Source organism: Magnolia sinica, chromosome 11 (genome assembly GCF_029962835.1).
Source record: "Magnolia sinica isolate HGM2019 chromosome 11, MsV1, whole genome shotgun sequence".
NCBI lineage: Eukaryota > Viridiplantae > Streptophyta > Magnoliopsida > Magnoliales > Magnoliaceae > Magnolia > Magnolia sinica.
This window is the reverse complement of record NC_080583.1, coordinates 15,794,334-15,815,174: the sequence shown is the minus strand read 5'-3', so window position 1 is coordinate 15,815,174 and position 20,841 is coordinate 15,794,334. Positions and strand designations below refer to the sequence as shown.

At 40.4% G+C, this 20,841-nt stretch overlaps 2 protein-coding genes across 2 annotated transcripts in view; both read right to left on the bottom strand.

Annotated features, from left to right (window-relative positions):
* The window catches only part of LOC131218030 (serine carboxypeptidase-like 18), a 158,766-nt gene that overhangs the window by 32,632 nt on the left and 105,293 nt on the right, over window positions 1-20,841 (bottom strand). The window contains exons 21-22 of the mRNA XM_058212711.1: window positions 12,091-12,200; window positions 10,925-11,005 (exon numbers count right to left, since the gene is read on the bottom strand). Of these exons, the coding sequence (XP_058068694.1) occupies window positions 10,925-11,005; window positions 12,091-12,200 (191 nt within the window). The remainder of the gene's footprint in view (window positions 1-10,924; window positions 11,006-12,090; window positions 12,201-20,841) is intronic.
* LOC131218869 (histone H4-like) lies at window positions 16,740-17,179 on the bottom strand. Its single transcript, XM_058213734.1, has one exon. It carries the CDS (start codon window positions 17,155-17,157, stop codon window positions 16,846-16,848), a length of 312 nt encoding a protein of 103 aa, XP_058069717.1. The 5' UTR covers window positions 17,158-17,179; the 3' UTR covers window positions 16,740-16,845.

The following is a 20,841-nucleotide window of genomic DNA, read 5'->3' as shown; positions in this document are numbered from 1 at the left end:
CCAACACGGCACGTCCTCTTGGGCGTGAGAACTCTCAGCCAGTGGTATCAGCCTATATGAAGGAGAGAGAAGAGGGAGGAAAAGGCACTGAAGGAGGGGAGCTTGGCTTGGTTTGGAGGGTTAAAGGAGAAGTAGCTGTGGAGCAGACAGAGGGAGAGAGGGAGTAGTATTTTTCTTAATTGTTTGTTTCTACTACTGTTTTTTATTATTTCTTTGAGGATGGTGAGCCTAATCATGTCTATTCTTGGCTGAACCTCTTAGCTAGGGCTAAGAGGTGAAGCTTGTAGCCTGATGGGAGAGATGTTACTTGTGCCTTTTGTGTAGATTGAAGGGATTTTGATTTAATTTTATTATGGGAATACTTTTAGTTTTTAATGGCCTGTTGTGACTGAAATTACAATGGGTTTGCAATGGCTTTGAGTATTTCTTTTTCCTTACTTTGATTATGACGTCAGGAAGCCCTGTTATTCGCTATCGTCTCCTGGGCATGGTTGGATGGCGGTACCCTTCCTAACCTTCATAATCATCTGATTGGTTGGTAATTAGTTTAATTCTGTTGTTGACTTTGTCTCCTGAGCATGGTTTGGTGATGGAATCCATTCTAATTCATATACCTTTCATCCCTTTAAAATTATATCAGAGGAAGTTCAGTTTAAGTTCCATGATTTTTGAAGCAGGTATCAAGATCTCCCTGATCTCTACAAGTGGATCCTCTGAATCCCTAGTTCCCTACCTTTGAATTCTACATATTTTACTATTTCATCATTATTCCTCAAATTCACCTGATTTAGATTTCATCTTTTTTCTAGTTCTAGTTATTTTCAGGAAACGTACAGGTATCAGTCCCTTGGGATTCGACCTCGGTCTTACCGAGTTTATTACTATATCACAACCCTATACATGGGGAGTGAACACCCACACCTTAGAATTATTTTTCCATATCCTAGAAAAGCCCTAGGGACACCTATATATAGTTTAGGCAACTTCCCTTTCGCACCTTTACGAAAGTTGAGTCAAAAATCCGCAGTCCCCATCAAATCCGGAAACGAAACTACGTAACCTTGACTGGTCGAGTTTGCTGCACGCCGGTCAAGTAGGCTACACGACCGGTCGAGAGGACCCCTTGACTGGTTAAGCATGGGCCATAACCGGTCGAGCATCTCAGAACCCAAACTTGATGCTTGTTGGACTTTGAGTCAAGACACTCCACGACTGGTCGTGTGGGCTGCACGACCAGTCGAGCAGGGGCCACGACCGGTCGTGCGGCCCCCAGATGTGGCTCCACATTTTAACAATCTCTCACTTGGTCACACATCGCTATAAACCTTCGTCTTTTACATCCATTAAGCCTGAAGACCGATCAAAGCTGAACAGAGCTTCAACTTCTCCTGTGTGATCGCCTTGGTCAGCATATCTGCAGGATTCTCACTTGTATGAATCTTCTCTAGAGCAATCGATCCATCTTCCAGTAACGAACGTATGAAGTGATATTTGATGGCAATATGCTTGGTCCTTAAATGAAAGGTTGAATTCTTAGCCAAGTGTATTGCACTCTGACTGTCACTGTACAGCTTGCAATATGCTTACTTCTTACCCAACTCTTCCATGAAACCTTGCATCCACACCACCTCTTTGCACGCTTCTGTAACTGCAACATATTCTGCTTCTGTCGTACTGATAGATACTAACTTCTGTAACTGAGAGACCCAACTGACTGCAGCACTACCCAAAGAAAAAACATAACCTGTAGTGCTTCTTCTGCTGTCAATATCTCCTGCCAAATCTAAATCCACATAGCCTTGTAACTTGATTTCCGATCCACCATAACACAACCCTACATCCTTAGTACCTACCAGGTATCTAAGGATCTACTTCATAGCTTCCCAATGTTTCTTCCCGGGGTTGTTCATGAACCTGCTAACAACTCTCACTGCTTGAGCAATGTCTGGTCTCGTGCTCACCATAGCATACATAAGACTCCCTATAGCTGATGCGTATGGGACTTTAGTCATGAAGTCCCGTTCCTCACGCGTCTTTGCACCTTGCTCCTTAGATAGCTTGAAGTGGTTGACTAATGGAGTGCTAACTGGCTTAACACCTCACATATTGAATCAATCAAGTACCTTCGCTATATATTCTACCTGTGACAAAACCAGTTTCTTGTTTTCCCTATCACGCTTTATCCTCATGCTCAGGATTTGTTTTGCTACCCAGGATTTGTCTTTTGAGATCTGAGATGTCTTTCATGCTTGAACCGACCACAAGCATATCATCAACGTACAGAAGAAGGATGATGTACGGCGTTTCCCGACATCAAACTTCTTTAAATAACAATAGTTGTCTGCATGACATCTCCTAAAATCATTTCCCGATATGAAATTGTCGAACTTCTTGTACCACTGCCTCGGGGCCTGCTTCAGGCCATATAGACTCTTTTTCAGTTTACACACCTTGTTCTTCTTTCCTGGTGCCACGTATCCTGTCGGCTGATGCATATATATTTCTTCTTCAAGGTCCTTATGAAGAAAGGTTGTCTTAACATCTAGATGCTCTAGATGTAAGTCCTCTGTGACCACTATACTTAAGACCATACGAATCGTAGATATTTTCACTACAGGTGAAAATATTTCAATGAAATCGATACTTACCTTTTGTTGAGACCGTTTCACAACCAATCTAGCCTTGTACTGTTTCGAACCATCGTGCTCTTCCTTCAGTCTGTAAACCCACTTATTATGAAGAGTTTTCTTATCCATAGGTAGAGTGACTAGCTCCCATGTAAGATTAGACTCACGAGAGTCCATCTCATCATCCATGGCGTACTCCCACTTAACCCATGTATCCGACTGTAATGCCTTTTCAAAACACTCTAGTTCACCATTATCTGTCAGCAGTAGATAATGTAAGGAGGGTGAGTATCGGACCATGGGTCTTCTCTCCTGAGTAGACCTCCTCACAACCGGTGTATGCGGCTCTGCCTCATAATGCTCCTGTGCATGATCATTTTGTGGCGCTATAACACCCATGTCTAGTAACTCTTCTAACTCTACGAATTCCTTTTTCTCGGCCTTATTTTCCTACATACTGTCCTTATGCATCACTTTTTCATTGAAAATTACGTCCTTGCTTCTGATGATTTTCCTGTTTTCTGTATCCTAAGACCTGTAGCCAAAATCATGCTGCCCGTAGCCTATAAACGTGTACCTCTTGGACTTCGCATCCAGCTTGTTTTTGTGCTCTGCATCAATGTGAACATATGAAGTGCAACCGAACACTCTGAGATATGCAAGGTTCACTTCTTTTCTTGTCTACGTTTCTTCTGGTAGCCCACCATCCAATGGTGCTGAGGGACTTTTATTGATGAGATATGCGGCAGTACTCATAGCATCTGCCCAAAAGGTCTTGGGCAACCCTGTATGTAACCTCATGCTCTTGGCATGCTCAAGGATAGTCCTGCTAATGCGCTCAGCCACACCACTCTGTTGCGATGTCCCTAGAATCGTTTTCTGATGTTTGATTCCATTTACTACACAATACTCCTTAAATCTCTTATCACAGTACTCTCCCCCATTATCAGATTTGAGACATTTTATTGTTTTACTTGTCTCGTTCTACTATAACTTTCCACTTCTTAAATACATCAAATACATCAGATTAATGTTTTAAGAAATAGACCCACAGTTTTCTACTAGCATCATCAATAAAGGAAACAAAATAACGTGAGCCACCAAGAGATAAAACCTGTGCCGGTCCCCACACATCAGTGTGTACAAGCTCTAATAGATACATCTTTGGAGTGCGTCCCGTCTTCTTGAAGCTTACCCTCTTCTGCTTGCCATACACGCAGTTCTCGAAGAATTTCAAGTCAATAGACTTTAGCCCTGGTAGCTTCCCTTTTGACAATAACACTTTCATCCATTCCTCACTCAATATGTCCCAACCTCCGATGCCATAACTACCCATTCACTCCAGTTGATGCGACTGCGAGTGAACTATACGATCCTGAAGTCACGTACAAAGTACCTCCCTTCTTGCCTCGAGATATCACCAAGGCACCTTTTGTGATCTTTCAGGAATCACTGGTGAATGTCGTCACATAACCGGTATCGGCCAATTGCCCCACTGAGATCAAGTTACGTTTCAAACTCGGTACATGTTTGACATCTTTCAATTTCAAAACCGTTCCGTTTATCTGATTTACATGAATGTCCTCCTTTTCAACAATACTGCACGACTCATCATCACCTAGGTAGACTCTCCCGAAGTCACCTGATACATAATTACGCAGAACTTTTTTACATGAAGTGGCATGAAACAAAGCACCCGAGTCTATAACCCAAGACTCATTCCTCGTATCAAGAGACAAGACCAACGCCTCTGTGTCATTCTCCTCAGATAGATTCACTAAATCCTTCCCGCCTTGAGAGTTTCCTTCTTGTTTCTTGAGCGCCCTGCAATCACGTTTAATGTATCCTTTCTTGCCGCAATGCTAACTCCCGTCTTTGTCTTTCGGTCCCTTGAACTTCTCCCTCGACTTAGAACGCCCGTGTTTATTGCCTCTTTTGTTTAGCGATCTTCTTCTTCCTTCAACGTTTAAAGCATTCCTTGAATCTCTTGAAATTCCTGATGCCTTTCCTTTAGATTCTTCGTTGAGAATTAGACCGACCACATCATCAAATTTCAGCTTTGTCGACCCTGAGGAATTGCTCACAACAATCACCAAACCATCCCAACTGTCTGGCAGACTAGACAAGATCAATAATGCCCTGATCTCATCCTAAAAAACAATGCCAACGGATTCCAACTGACTCGTGACTGTATTAAACTCGTTTAGATGTTCAGCCACGCTCCCACCATCTGACATCTTCATGTTGAATAGTTGTTTCATAAAATGAACCTTGTTGGACGCTGAGGGTTTTTCATACATGGTGGTTAAGACTTCCATTAATTCTTTTGTAGTTTTCATATTGGATATATTGAAGGTGACACTCTTAGACAAAGAGAGTCAGATCGTTCCTAAAGCCTTTCGATCCAATAAAAACCATTCATCATCTGTCATCTTCTCTGGTTTCTTCTCTTTTCCTCCTAGAGGAATATAGAGGTCATTCTAATACAAATAATCCTCCATCTGCATCTTTCAGAAAGCAAAGTTTGAACCATCAAACTTCTCAATTCTAGTCTTCCCTTCTTCCGTCATCGCTCCCAATAGAACTAAACCAATAGCTCTTATACCAGTTGTTGCACAGCACGCTAACAACGCGGTGAACCGAGATCCAATCTCAAGTCTCACCCACAAACGATAAACAAGAAGAAATATAAACTAGAAAAAGAATCAAAGCATTCCAAACAAACCACAAAACAAGATATACGTGGAAAAACCCCAATAAGGGTAAAAAATCACGAATGCAAACTTCCACTATGAAGAAAAATGAAGATTACAAGGTAATATACTAACTTCTCCTTTGGAAGTACATAGAAAACTCTTTGCCCACACCTTAGAATTATTTTTCCATACCCTAGAAAAGCCTTAGGGACACCTATATATAGTTTAGGCAACTTCCCTTTCGCACCCTTGCGAAAGCCGACTCAAAAATCTGCAGTCTACATCAAATCCGGAAATGAAACTGTGTAACTTCTACTGGTCGAGCAGGCTGTACGATCGGTCGAGAGGACCCCACGACCGGTCGAGCATGGGCCACGACCGGTCGAGCACCTCGGAACCCAAAATTGATGCTCGCTGGACTTTGAGTCGAGCCAGTCCACGATTGGTCGTGTGAGCTGCACGACCGGTCGAGCAGGGGCCACGACCGGTCGTGCGACCCCCAGATGTGGCTCCACATCTCAACAATAAGTACATCAACGGTTTAGATCATTATAATGGACCTCGTATCTAACTGCTAAGGACCTGAATTTCCTACAGCGTGGATGTATTACTTTCGATACATGACCACCCTCACTAGTTCTTTTTTATTCCCAGTGACATACATATGCACATGCACATGTTGCAAAAGTTAGAGTATCATGTATAAACATGCGTAGAAATATTCAGTAGATGTAGGTATAAAAGTGTTCTTACCCTACAATCAGAATGATGGAAGGGTGCTTGAAAGAGGTGGGACACCCTTGAATCCTCTTCCAGAGATCTTCTCTGCTTCTCCATTTCTTCGGGCTTTGGGGAAGCATAAAAACAACTCGGCTCCAATGTTTGGCCTATATTTAATCCAACCGTGCACTGCATTTGTAAAAGATTGCCATGCAAAATGAAAAGGTGGGAACAGGCCTATACAAAGAGGAATGTTGTTTCTACCAACAACCCACACGTTCCCCATGGTACACGTGTATAAAATCCAGGATGTGAGAATATCCCATCCAAAAAAATCAGGTCAGGCCATACATTAGGTGGGAAATAATGCACCAAAATCATGGGAATTTGACCGTACTGACCTCGAACTTTGGTTAAATTACCTAATGAGATTCAACCTTTCAAATATTCCTAGGGTGGCCTCCAGACAAGCTTTCGTAAATTACTTGGACCAAAATGTCATTGTCCTTGTTTCAGTAGTTGTACTTTTTTTAAGGGAATAAGAAGTTACGCTGTATTTAATGCTAAGAAATTGATGTGTATGAAACCCTTTTTTGCGCGTGGGCAAGGACCAAACTAGTGGGGCCCAGATGTATGTGTATAATCCATGCCGCCCATCCTTTTTGTCGTGTCATTTTAGGGCTAGGGCCCAAATATCAGCCTTATCCAGAGCTCATGTGGGCAACATAATAGAAAATAATGATGATAATGGAACCTACTATTAAAACTTTCCAAGCTCACCATGATGTTTGTTAGAATTGGACACTGTTCAAGTTAGGACTTTTTGGGCTCACGACGAGCAAGCTGACAAGGTGGACAGAATGGATCACCCTATTGTGGGCCTTAAGCCATGTCATTTTAGGGGCAAGGGTCAAATATTAGTCTGATCCAATGCTCGTGTGGGCTAGAAAATAGAAAATAATGGTGGGGCCACATTGATGTATGTGTATAACTTTTTGTCGTGTCATTTTAGGGCTAGGGCCCAAATATCAACCTTATCTAGAGCTTGTGTGGGCCACATAATAGAAAACAATGATGACAATGGAACCCACTATTAAAACTTTCTAGGCTCACTATGATGTTTGTTAGAAGTGGACACTGCCCAGTCAGGACTTTTCGGGCCCCACGGCAAGCTAGCAGACAAGGTGGAAGGAACGGATCACCCCATTGTCACCAATGACTATCCTTTCATTTGGTAGTAAAGGAAGTGAACATGTAACAACCGCAACCCATATAACATGACAACCATAACCCATATAACATGACAACCGTGACCCGGGTATGAGTCATGGTTGCCATGTTATATGGTTCGTGGTTTTCATAAGGTAAGAGTCGTGGTTGTCATGAAGTAAGGGTCGTAGTCTTCATTTTATAGGCCTAGGACCAACTAGTGGGGCTTACATTAATGTATGTGAATAATCCATACCGCCCATCCTTTTTGCTGTGTCATTTTAGGGCCTTAGACTATTGTACCAATGACGATCTTTTCATTTGGTGCTAAAGGAGGTGAACATGTAACAACCGCGACCCATATAACATGATAACTACAATCCATGACAATTACGGCCCATGACAACCACGACCCATATAACTTGCATTTCCTGCTCCTGCAGTCTATCAATAGTCATCTTATATTCGAAAAACGCCAGGCTAGCTTTGGTACAAATGTGCACGTTACTTTTCTAACTTGGTACGGTATAACTTTATGAGAATAAGATCCACATTGTCTGTTAGATGCCCCACCTTATATTTAGATTGAGACCCAATGATGAGAATGATTCAACAGTCAGGTGGGCTACTCCATGGGAAACCATGAGCCATATAACAACATAACTACGACCCATGACAACCACGGCCCATATAACATGACAACTACGACCCATGGAGTTTCATCTGATGGACGATAAGGATCTTATGTATATTTATCCCATGGTGTCACCAAGTTAGTGCAAGTCACACCTTAGTTGTGAAAACGATATCTGTATAGTAGCATAGGTCGCATCAGGTGGTTATAATGTGGTAAGGGTCATGGTTGTAATGTTATAAGGGTTGTAGTTGTCATGGGTTGTGTCATGAGGTAAGGGTCATAGTTGTCATGTTATATGGGTCATGGTTGTCATGTTATATGGGTCATGGTTGTCATGGATCGTAGTTATTATGTTATATGAGTCGTGGTTCTCATGTAATATGGGTTCTGGTTGTAATGGGTCGTAATTGTCATGAATCGTAGTTATCATGTTATATGGGTCGTGGTTGTCATGTCGGGTCATGGCTCTTATTTTAGAGTTAAGGCCTATAAAATGAAGACTATGACCCATATAACATGACAATCATGACCCATATATCATGATAACCACGATCCATGACAACTACAACCCTTATGATATTACAACCACACCATTACCGCATTACAACCACCTGATGCGACCTATGCTATTATACAAATATCGTTTGCACGACTATGGCGTGACTTGCACTAACTTGGTGACTACATGAGATAAACATATATAAGATCCTTACCGTCCATCAGATGAAACGATCTATTTACACTGTGGATACTAAATTTCATTCAAATATAAATCTTTGTTTTTTCAAATATAAATCTTAAATGGACCATAACGTAGAGAATGTAGTAGAATTCTGAGTAAAATTTCCAATCTCAATTGTTTCCCATGGAATAGCTCACCTGACCGGTTGAATCATTCTCATCTTTGGGTCGTAGTTTTTTGAATATAAGATGACTATTGATAGACTGCAGGAGCAGGAGGACCTTTCCCTTTTTGTTATTGGCCCTCCCGAAGTTGTACAGCCGGTCCTGGCCGTTGTTAAATGAATTTCCTTTAAAAAAAAGTGCAGGCTATATGGGTCATGATTGTCATATAACATGGGTCGTGGTTGTCATGTTATATGGGTTGTGGTTGTAATGTGTTAAGGGTTGTAGTTGTCATGGGTCGTGGTTGTCATATTATATGGGTCTTGGTTGTCATGTGAGTGGCATGGATTATACATATACATCAATGTGGCCCCCATATGGGTCGTGGTTTGCATGGGTCGTAGTTGCCATGTTATATGGGTCATGGTTGTCATGTTGCATGGTTCGTGGTTTGCAACGTGTTCACTTCCTTTTCTACCAAACCATTGGTACCATAACTTAAGGCCCACAATGGGGTGATCCGATCCATCCACCTTGTTGGCTAGCTCTTTGTGGGCCCAAAAAGTCATAACTTGAGCAGTATCCACTTCTAACAAGCATCACAGTGAGCCTGAAAATTTTCTACTGTCACTATTATTTTCTATTTTCTGGCCGACACGAGTGCTAGATCAAGCTGATATCTGGGCCTTACCTCTAAAATGACACGACAAAAAGGATGGCGGCATGGATTATACACATACATTAATGTGGCCCCATATAGGTCGTGGTTTGCATGGGTCGTAGTTGCCATGTTATATGGGTTGTGGTTATTATGTTGTATAGATCGTGGTTTTCAACGTGCTCACTTCCTTTACTACCTAGCCATTAAAATCCTCCTAATGCCTATTGTACTGTTTACTTGACATCCAATCTGTTGATTAGGTCATACAAACACAGATGAAGGGAAAAAACAAAGATCAGCTTGATCTAAAACTTTTATGGCCCCCAAAAGGTTTTTAATAGTCTTCGCTCATTCAACATTGTTTCTTGTAATGTAGTTGACTTGATATTGGGATATACCTCATTTTTGGTCTCATACCATAAAATGATCTGGAAAAATATATGGACGGCATGGATGAAACACATACATCATGGTGGGGCCCACAGAGCACCGAGCACCAGCCATTGGTTGGTGGCAGGGGAGTAGCCAATCCGTCACTTTCTTGGGGTTGCAAAAAGAAGGTAACTTCTTATTCACTCCAGGATTGTACGACTTCTAAACCAATGACAGAGGCATTTTCGTCCCAATCAGGGAAGGCAACACCCCAGCTGACGCACTAGCCCGCGAGGGGAGTTCGTCCCAATCAGTCTTTTGTAGCTCTACATGGGCTGACCTACCCCATCAGGTTCGTGGTCTTCTTTTCTTAGATAGAGTGGGGTAAGGCGCCATCAGGGAGAGGTAGTTTACTTTTGTCTGTTTTTCTGGTTTTTTGTTTTTTATTTTTGGTTTTTGGGAGCCAAAAAAAAAAAAAAAAAGATGCATTTTCGTTCGAAACAATATCCAAAAGTTGTCAGAAGGTCACTCTTGAGATATCTGGAAGGTTGAATCTCGTTAGGTAATTTGACCAACTTTAAGGTCAGTTTGGTCAAATTCCCTGGAATCATCTATCTCTATGTGAAATCCACTCCGTCCACTAGGTGAAAACCCTTGTTCACCGTAAATACAAAATATCAGCCCAAGAAAGAAATCCAGATGAGCCACTCCAATGGTCTGCTATAAAATTTTGCCTTAATCGTTCAGTTATTGTGGCCCACCTGAGTTTTGGATAAGGCTGATTTTTGTATATTCCCTTCATCCCCGTGAGTCACACCTGATGGATGAACAGGTTTGATCAAAGATATACACAATGGGGCCAATACATAAACATATGGTTGTGTGTGGCCCACCTGAATTGTGGTTCTGGATGATTTTTGGTCCCAGCGCCTAGCATCGACGAAGGATCTGATGGACTGAGTTGATTTTATTTATACAACATGGTGGGTTGTAGAGGTTTCTTCACACACGAGGGCCAATTAATTTTGGAACTAGGAGTGATAACCATGGTGATCACTGTATGGATGGCCCAGTTCTCAAACACGTATGCCATGTCAACACGTGTGGGAGAATTTATGCTTTACGCATGAAGTTTGACGTCTGATCTGTGGCCCACCTCGTTTACTGCTTGAAGATCTTCTGAACACTGCCGATTAGTTGGATTTGTATAATCACCTTTGCAACTCTTCATGACGTCCTGAAACCAAGGTCAAGAAACCATCCATGATCACTAAAATGAATTCGTATTCAGCTAGTTGGACCATGTGTAAGGATGATCCGAACGGTTCAATAGGCAGGGCCCACCATAAATTGTGGTCTTGGGCAAACCATAGGATGGATTGTCCAAATGATCCTAGGTATTCAGTATGACAAATTGAATCATAGAAGGGGAAAAGGAGGATCTTCCATGGCCTCTATGGTGGGTCCTGCCCTAGGAAATGCGTCTCACACCAATTCACATGGCCCACCTGGCGGGCTACAATTGCACTTCAGCTGTGAGCAGTACCTGCCTTCCACCTTTCATCCATTTCAGCGGGACACACCGGTTTGGTAGTGCAAGGACTGCCCGAAATTATAGTTTGTGGTGCATCTACCAATAGAATACTGTGACCATGGGTAATACGAGCCGTTCATCTGGTAGGCCCTTTCACTGTGGCAGATGGTGAAAAGTTGAAAAGATAGGGTTCAATAGTATCCTCAGGTCTTCAGAATAGTTTAAAAACTTACAGATTCAACTTGACTTTCTGAGTCGAGTCGACTTGACCACATTTCAATAAGACTCATCGAATGCTTGATCAGGTCATGAATCGGTCAAAATTCAAGAAAACTCGAGTTGACTCATTGCAACTCGATATTATTTATACTTTTTAAAATATTAACTGATACTAAAAACACTAAAGTAGAACTACAAGTTCGAGAAAATGGATCAAATTTTCAGTCCAAATCGACTCGACTGGGTTTTGAGTTGGATCGAGATTTCGTGTTTGGGCCCCCCATTTTTGTCCCGGCCCGCCCCGAATTTCCAGTCCTGTAAGCCGCTTGCGGCCCTGTGTTCTTGAAATATATGTGAATTTTTCCAAAATAAAAAAACTTACGAAACAAGTGATTATCAATCCAGACAGTCAGTCTGCTGGGCCTGCCTTGGATGTACCTATATAGTGCTCTGGATCAATGACCCACAGGCCCCATTGTTTCAGAACAGAAGTCCTTTTTTTTGAAGGACCAGTATTATGGGGGGCGATGAACATATGGTATTTGGGTTCATAGGGGCATGGAATTCACCTCATACAGTTCGTCGGATATAATCCCCATTCCGTGTAGATGTGGTACCACTGAGTCACCGTCAAACTTGGCATCCGTTACTGGGTTTCCAATTAAGTAACCCTGCAAGTACGATTTCCAACCATTGATATTGTGGCTATCGTATTCATGTAATTGAGGTTTACAGATGTTTGATTAACCTTAATCTGTTTTTATGAAATGGTGGTGAACATGATGATGATGATCTATATGTATTGCAAGTGGAATTATTTTATTTTTTTAAAATTTTAATTTTAATTCTAGATCTTGCATATTGTGGACATATATATGGGAAAAGGTTCTATAAGATTTGAGGTCAATTTGAGAGCAAACTTCTTTTTTCTTTAATTCTTACCATTCCCTCCCTTCGCAAGTTAGAGGCCTTATCTTCCTTGATAAGGTCGGTCTAGGATCCATCAGAGCCTAGACCCGTCGGTTTTTCTTTCGAGTTTTTTGCTGTCTTTAAGGGTTCCATTTTCGATAGGTTTCCTAGGTCCTTTTCCATCTGGGCAACCTGAAATTGTAATTTTCCGAAGATATATGGAAATCGTCCTGTTTTTGAAAAAAAAAAGAAAAAAAAGGTGATGTTGTAGCTGACAACTAGTAATGTCTGGGGTCTGCTATAGTGTGTGAATAACATCTAGTTCATCTAACAATGCCTAATATGAAAATAGAATAGCCCAAAAATATGACAACTAATAGGATGACCCAAAAATACTGCAATTGAATCAAAATATGAGCCACGTAATAAACAACAATGGACAACCACCGAAAAAGCCTTAACATTCACGTAGTTCACTCACTTTGATGTTTGGGTCAGTAATGATTTCTGGGGCAACCGTGTTAAATGCAATATTTTATACACGGACCATGGTGACCCCACCCCAAACTAGTTGCATGCACAATGCCCACCTTGTACAAACTTAAAATCCAATATGTATCCTTGAGGGGATGGTCTCATGATTCCATAACAGTAAGTGCGCGCCGGGTGCAGCGAATGTTATTTCAATGCACAAAAATTATAAAAAGTAATAACATTTGCAGGATAACACCAATAGCAGATATGATATAATGAGCAATCAATAGATTAAATAATTAAAAAAAATTAAACTAAAACGAGTACAACTTAATCGAAGAAGGAAAATAAGAGAATATAAATGGTGTACTTAGGGGAGGCGCATAATTAAGTCACTTTTCTAAAGACTATTCATACCTATTTTTCGAACTAGATGAATGACCCATGTGTTGTTGCGACCGCCTTTGGGATAAAACTACTGATCGGCAAAAATGACGGACTCCACCACCACAACAGTTGATATATACTAAATATATAAAGACTGTATAATAATTGAAAAACAAAACTTAAAGTCAGTAATGGAGGATTAGTAAATTTCTTTTGCACTTGAAGAAGACAGAGAGAGACGTCGTGGCAAGTTTATTTTTTGACTTATGTATTAGGTATTTCGAAAAGAGCTTATAAATAGTAATCTCTAAAGCACACATGGCTGATACATGGGGCTAAGGTGGTATTCAATGTGTGTAAATGGTTATGTGAATGGTTACAACACCATTGCAGTGACGTACGACGTGCAACCGCAAGACTCAGTAAAAAAATAAATAAATTCTGAAAAAGTAAAACCAATCATGTAGACTAGCCGAAGCACAGCCCAGCACGATGTGGCACGGTTTGCTCGTGTATTATTTGGATATCGTACCCAAGAGCTAATGCAAAGACTATCTACATGAAACTATTTATAAAGGGGAAAACACCCTCCTCCTGTTCAAATGTGGGACTATTCCCACAAGCACTTTTTCTTATAAGTTTAAAAGAAATCTCTCTCTCTCTCTCTCTCTCTCTCTCTCTCTCTCTCTCCCCTCTTCATTTAAAAAAAAATATATATATATATATATATATATATATATATATATATATATATATATATATATATATATATATATATAGTCAAACCAACATTCTCCCACTATTTTTTAAAAAGAAAATATATTTGAGTATCAGATCTAGTGTGCCTAAACAAAAGTATTATGTAGACCTGAACCTTTATATGGTAAGAAGCAATCCCTTACCATAGACTTAGTGGATAATAATCATGCTTAAACATTGCATGTTTATGCTCTCAAATGCACTAGTTTCGGATGCATTCAAATACTTAATTGATCTAATTAGATATATTTTCTATATGCAAGGTAATTTTAAATGTAAAATTGAATACATACTTAAATGGATGCATTACATCTCAAAAAGAGATCAAGCTCTAAGGCGATGAAGAATTTGAGATTTGGAGAACAATATTGAAGAATTCAAGTACTAAAAATCCAAGGAAACCAAGTATTAAAGATGGAGAAGATTCGGTGTGACCGAAGTTTTTTTTTTTCAAAAAATGGATGGCCAATGGGCCCACCAATCCATATATGGAGAAAAGATTACAACCTAAGGTATTTCAGGCAAGCAGCCATCATTCAGCTACCCGCCTATCGTATCCTATGCAAAAGTGGATTTTTGTCCTTTCTAATGGAACCGAGGCCTTCTTTGTCAAGAAGATAACGGCACTTGACCAGTCGAGGGAGGAGGGGGACATTCTAAAAACACTTGAAAGATTGGGACGAGCTGCCTTCTTTAGCTAGACTATTTGCTGGCCCGTTGGCTTCTCTTGGGATAAGAGAGATGCAAAAAGTTCCCCTCCCGCAAAGCCTCCTGATTCTAGCCACCCAATAGATCCACTTCCAAAAAACGCTGGAAATTCCAGTTAAACAATCCACAACCTACTTGGAATCGGACTCGATAATAACCCTACTAATACCGGATGATATACACAACATCAGTCCATCATACACAGCAAGAAGCTCAGCCATGTTATTGGTTGCATTCCCGTAGCCCCGACAAAAGGCAAAACGCATATTAGCTTGGGAGTCTCTACAAATGCCCCCACCGCCCACTAACCTAGGATTGGACAAGGCGGAGCCGTCAACATTAAGCTTGGACCAGCCCCCAGGAAGGCGGAGCCACTTGACCACGACTTCGGCCAAAGGAGGGGAAGAGGAATGGAAGGATCTGAGGGGACTAGCGCCAGCTGGGATTAAAGGGGGGGGGGGGAGATCTTCTCCATCACACGAGCCGGTGAGATGGGAAGGCCGTTGAACCGAGCTTTATTCCTTACTTTCCAGATTTTCCACAGAGCCATTGCTGGGATTAAGTAAAGACGGATTGGGATTTTCCAGAATGGGAGGGCCCTAAACCACCACTAGTGGAGTCGGGCTGAGATGGTGAGGTGGTGAGGAATGGAAATCCCAAAAGATTTCGCTACCCACGACCATATAGTTGACGCTAATTTTCCCACAAGAAAAAGGTAGGCTAGAGATTCCGAGGAGGGGGAAGAAATAGGATCGCCTACACAACAGACACACTTCGAAGCAAGAGGAATCCCCTTCTTTTGTTAGGTTCGATACCATTGAATGAGAGTTCGGTGCAACCTAAGGGAGACAAAGAGTTCATAAGTATTTAAAGGAAATTTGGCTGCAACCGAAAGACCCCATCGATGCAATCAAAGTGATGTTTGGTGCGGACAAAGGTTACAATCGGTGGGACTAAAGGATAACAAGAGTGTAGAAATTCAAGACAATACAAAGTCAAATGCAGATTTTTCCTATTTAAAGAGATGTTTTAGGCTATTCTAAGTATGATTTCGGCTTTGGGGGAGAGAGGGTAAGAGGTTGCGATGTCTCTACGGAGCCGTTCTTCTTCTCCAATCTTTCAGTTCCAAGTTATTTTTTTCATTTTTTTTTAGAGTTAACTTCAATTATGATAATGATTTGCTAGATCTCTTAGCTAGGGCTAATAGGTGAAGCTTGTAGTTATTTTTAATGCTCTAGTTTACTTTGATTCAAGTTATTTGGTTTGAATGATAAATAATTCATGGATTTTAGTTTAAATAAAGCTTCAGATTTAGTTTACTTTGATCCATTGTCGACTCTGGGCACTTTAGATGCTTAGGAAGGCTAAGACTGTTTACTTATCTATTTTACAAGGAATTGATCTATAAAATTCATTGATTTATCATATACTACGGGCACAATAGATACTTTGAATTTTCTGCGATGAATAACTTGGTAGTTCGTGTGAGAACTAAATTAATTGAAGTTTTACTTCTCTTTTGGTTCATGGATGTTGAATTAACCGCTCTATTATCCAGCTGGATAGGAGAGGACTTCGATTCCAGTTGAGTTATCTGATTGAATAAATTGAATTAGACATTAAAAATGGCTAGAAGTGAATTATTGGAGCTCTAGTGTTTTGTTTTATTGATTTTCTCTTTACGTTATTCAGGTCTTTATCATTGCTTCTTATAATCCAAATCAAATACTTAGTTTTAGTTTTTATTATAGTTCTAAAGTGTTTTGAAAATGAATAAATATAGGTGTCTGAGGATTCGATTTGAGTCTCCAAGAATTAAAACTACATTATCGTCCTACATTTGGGGTTGCCATCCACTTGGATTGACCAAGCAATGCCTTACAAAACTAAGTTATTAAATGGTAAGATTAGTACTTCAAGTGCACACAGGATCACCTTTTTTTCCCATCAAAAAGCAAATTTCATTCATCCATTCGTGATTTTCAAAACATCATCCAAAAGAACCAGAAAACATAGCTCACAAGGATTTTTACATCGCCACCTCGGATTCAAAAATCTAAAACAGATTTCAATACAGACGGTACTGATCAGCCGCCGAAGCCATAGAGGGTATGGCCCTGGCGTTTAAGTGCATAGACGACATCCATGGTGGAGATGGTCTCGCGGCGAGCATGCTCGATGTGGGTGACGGCATCATGGATGACGTTTTTAAGGAAGTTCTTGAGATCTCCTCTCGTCTCCTCGTAGATCAGACCCCTGATTCTCTTGACCCCACTATAGTGAGCCAAACGATGGATGGCAGGCTTCGTAATACCTTGAATGTTGTCTCTTAATACCTTCTTATGCCTCTTCGCTCTTCCCTTTCCCAATCCCTTCCCTCCTTTTCCTCTTCCTAACATCTTCTCTCTCTCTTTCTCTTAATGCCTCTTCGCAGGATCACCTTTCTTTGATATATATATATATAATGCATTTTAAGGCCATGTGCTAATCCTAATTTCATGAGTGCTCTAGAAAACTAGCCAAATTATCATAGAAGGCAACCACACCTTCATACTCATATATGTGAGTTTATCCAGATCGCACTCATGACCATGCGTCCCATCCATAAGGACTATAAAGCTCATTGAGAGATTTGACCTCATCTTCAATCTGTCACAAGTAGCTAGTTTAACATTAGAATGGGACAGAAACCTCAGTTTCTTAAATCTAGTGCCTCCTAATACTGCTATGTAACTCATTTGTCCCATTAAACATGTTTTTTAGGTTCTCCAGTCATTCATGTTGGGTTACCATCATAAGTAGTTCACTTAATTGGCTTAAATCTCATTCCCATAGCTGTACTATAGATTTATTTATTTTTTCTTACAATGCCCTTAGTTAAAGGATCTACTAAGTTCTTGTTGAGGGTCAAATATTGCATATTGGACCCCAGTTATTGCTTGGATTTACGAACATGATACCGTTTAATGGCCGCTTTAATCATGTTTGTGATGCAGAGTGTATTTATGAGCATGGACTAAAAGGGAGCTTAAAGCATGGATTTAACGCTCTGATGACACTAAAGGTAAGGGACGGACTCCAGAGGACCAAGCTTGAAGAATTTACAAGCCAGAAATCCGAGAAAATCAAGCCATTCATGTTAAAGAGGCCCGAAATTGGTGAAGAATGCAAGATCACATAGTTCCCGCCATCTAATTGGCTCAAAACTTCATACATGGCCTGAGGGCCATAAATTAACCGTACAATCAAATTTCAGCCCTCAGATCACTATGGAAGTGGCCCATCAATTAGATCAGCCCATGGAACAGCGATTTGGGGCCCACCTGATATCTGGATATACTTCAATTTTGGTTTCAACCCTTTAAATTAGAGGGTAAGACGTATGGATGGAGTGGATCTCCCAGAAGCATCACCGTGGACCCCACATGAGCAGGGTGTGCACGGTGCACAAGTACTCCAGATGTGCACGACAGCTGCACCTCCTTCCAAAACGGGCTGGTCCCGTGACCAATTCAAAAACGACAGTGCCGTTCTCTGTTTAAAACAGGGACCTGCGGTCCTCATTTGTGGGCCATCATCACGGTTCAGAAGTCCAATCTGAACCGTCAGTTAGAATCCCAGGGTCCATGTTACTAGGGCCTAGGTATCTAAACTTGAAGATGATAGCAAAAACGGCGTCCCAACCATTCCAACGGCAGAATCATTGCCGCAAGATCAATCAAGTGGGCCACGTTATCAGCGCTCTAAAATGACTCATATTGTAATGGTTTTTGGAGAAGAAACTAATGGACGGTGTGGATATCTCAAAACGTTATCCAAAGTGGGCCCACCAAGCTTCAGCGCAGCCTGGCGTGCGTAATCACGAGCGTCTGGACGCTGCCCGGTTTCTCCGGTCGTAACGTGATCCAGAGCACATTCTGATGCGTGATCCGGACCGTTCAAACGTTAGAAAAGGGGGTCTTAACCCCAACCATGGAAGCAAAATCAGAGTTTGGGATGATCTTTGGCCCCAAAACTCAGTCCAAACGCAAGTGCGGTTTGCACTTTCACTGTGTAACATGCATACGCCTTACGGACGATTTTCTTCCAATTTGTTGCTGCGTAAATCCAGAAGCCAGCATCCTATCTTAGGTTATAAAAGAAAGAAACAGAAGAAAACCAAGGCAAGGAGAAAAGAGAAGGGAGCGCTCGGTCGGACGTGCATCAAAAGGAAGAGAGAGAGTAGAGGAGAGGTTTTGTCTTCTTATTGCTTGATTTTTGTTCAGGTTCTAGCCCTTTCATGGCTGGCTAAACCCCTTAGCTAGGGCTAAGAGGTGAAGCTTGTAGTGTGATGAGAATGATTTTTTGGCTTTGATTTATATAGTTGAACTATCTTGATTACGGTTCAATTAAGGGAATACTTTTAGTTTTTAATGTTTTGTTATGATTGAAATTACAATAGATCTGCGATGGCTTTGAGTATTTCTTCCTCCTTTTGATGTTTATGACACCAGGAAGCCCTGTTGTTCACCATCGTCTCATGGGCATGGTTGGATGACGGTATCCTTCCTAACTTTCATGCATTGTTGATTGGTTGGTAATTAGTTTAATTCTGTTGTTTGCTTTGTCTCCTGGGCATAATTTGATGATGGAATCCATTCTAATTCATACACCTTTCATCTCGTGAAGACTAGATCAAGTAAGTTCAGTTTAATTTCCATGATTCTTGATGCAGGCATAAGATCTCCCTGATCTCTACAAGTGGATCCTCTGAATCCCTAGTTTCCTTCCTCTAAATTCCTTAAGTTTTAGATTAGTATTTCACTATTATTCATCAATTCATATTTGATTTAGATTTCATCTTAGGCTAGTTCTATTTCTACCTAGTTTCAGATAACATACAGGTTTCAGTCCCTTGGGATTCGACCTTGGTCTCACCGAGTTTATTACTACATCACAACCCTATACTTGGGGAGTGAATAGTTCTCTAGCGATCTAATCTCATTTATAAATGTCACTTCTTCTTTGAGCAATTATTTAATTATGTTATGTTTTCAGCTTATTGGTGTCCTCATATCATTATATTGTGCATTGTTTACATGCTTGATGGTTACAATACCATCATAGTTTAGTTTAACAATAGAAACTAGTTTAACCAAAACGAAATATCATATAAAACATTTCTTAACCACTCGGCCTCTTCCGTGGAAGAGGTTAGATCTATAAGTTCAGACTCTATAGTAGAGTAAGAGATAATAGATTATTTTTTGGATTTTCAAGCTACAACTCCTGCACCTACGAGAAAGATGTAACCACCGGTTGCTTTGCAACCATCATAAATGTAATTCCAATTAACATCAGAATATCCTTCTAATATTGTTGCATATATCTACCATAGTTTAAATCATAATGTTGAGTCCTTTTCAAATACTTTAGCACTCTAAGTTACTTGAAAATCTACTTATTTTTCCCACAACATAAATTATGTCAGGTCTAATGCAGTTCATTATATAGATAAGATTGCATATAATACTAACACATTCATTTTTATCCACACTTACCCCTTTATTGGAATATAAACGAACGATAAGCTAAAAGGAGTGCAAACAGGCTTGTTGTCTATTATATTATATTTCTTAAAAGTGGACTCTATATAATGAGATTGTGAAAGAACAATCTCATCCTCTTTCCTAATAATTTTGATCCCTAAGATCACATTAACCACTCCTAAGTCTTTCATTTCAAACCCGGATGATAACAAAAAGTCTTTGGTTTGATTAATAATGACAATGTTTGACCTAAATATGAATAGGTTATCAACATATAAATAAATAATGATACTCATAAATCCATTATTCTTATAATATATATACTTATCTACTTCATTTATTCTGAAACCATTATCTCTAAGTATCGAGTAAAACTTTGCATGTCATTGCTTTTGAGCTTGTTTAAGACTATATAGAGATTTAACTAATCTGCACGCCTTTAAAAGTTAAGCAGGGTCTACAAACCCTTTAGGTTTGCTCGATGCAAATGATCTCCTCGTCGAGATATCTATGCAAAAAAGTGATTTGATGTATAATACAAAGGCTATCAATGTG

Excerpts from the sequence above, each read along its gene's own strand:
- LOC131218869 (XM_058213734.1), bottom strand. The coding sequence starts at position 17,157 with ATGTTAGGAAGAGGAAAAGGAGGGAAGGGATTGGGAAAGGGAAGAGCG.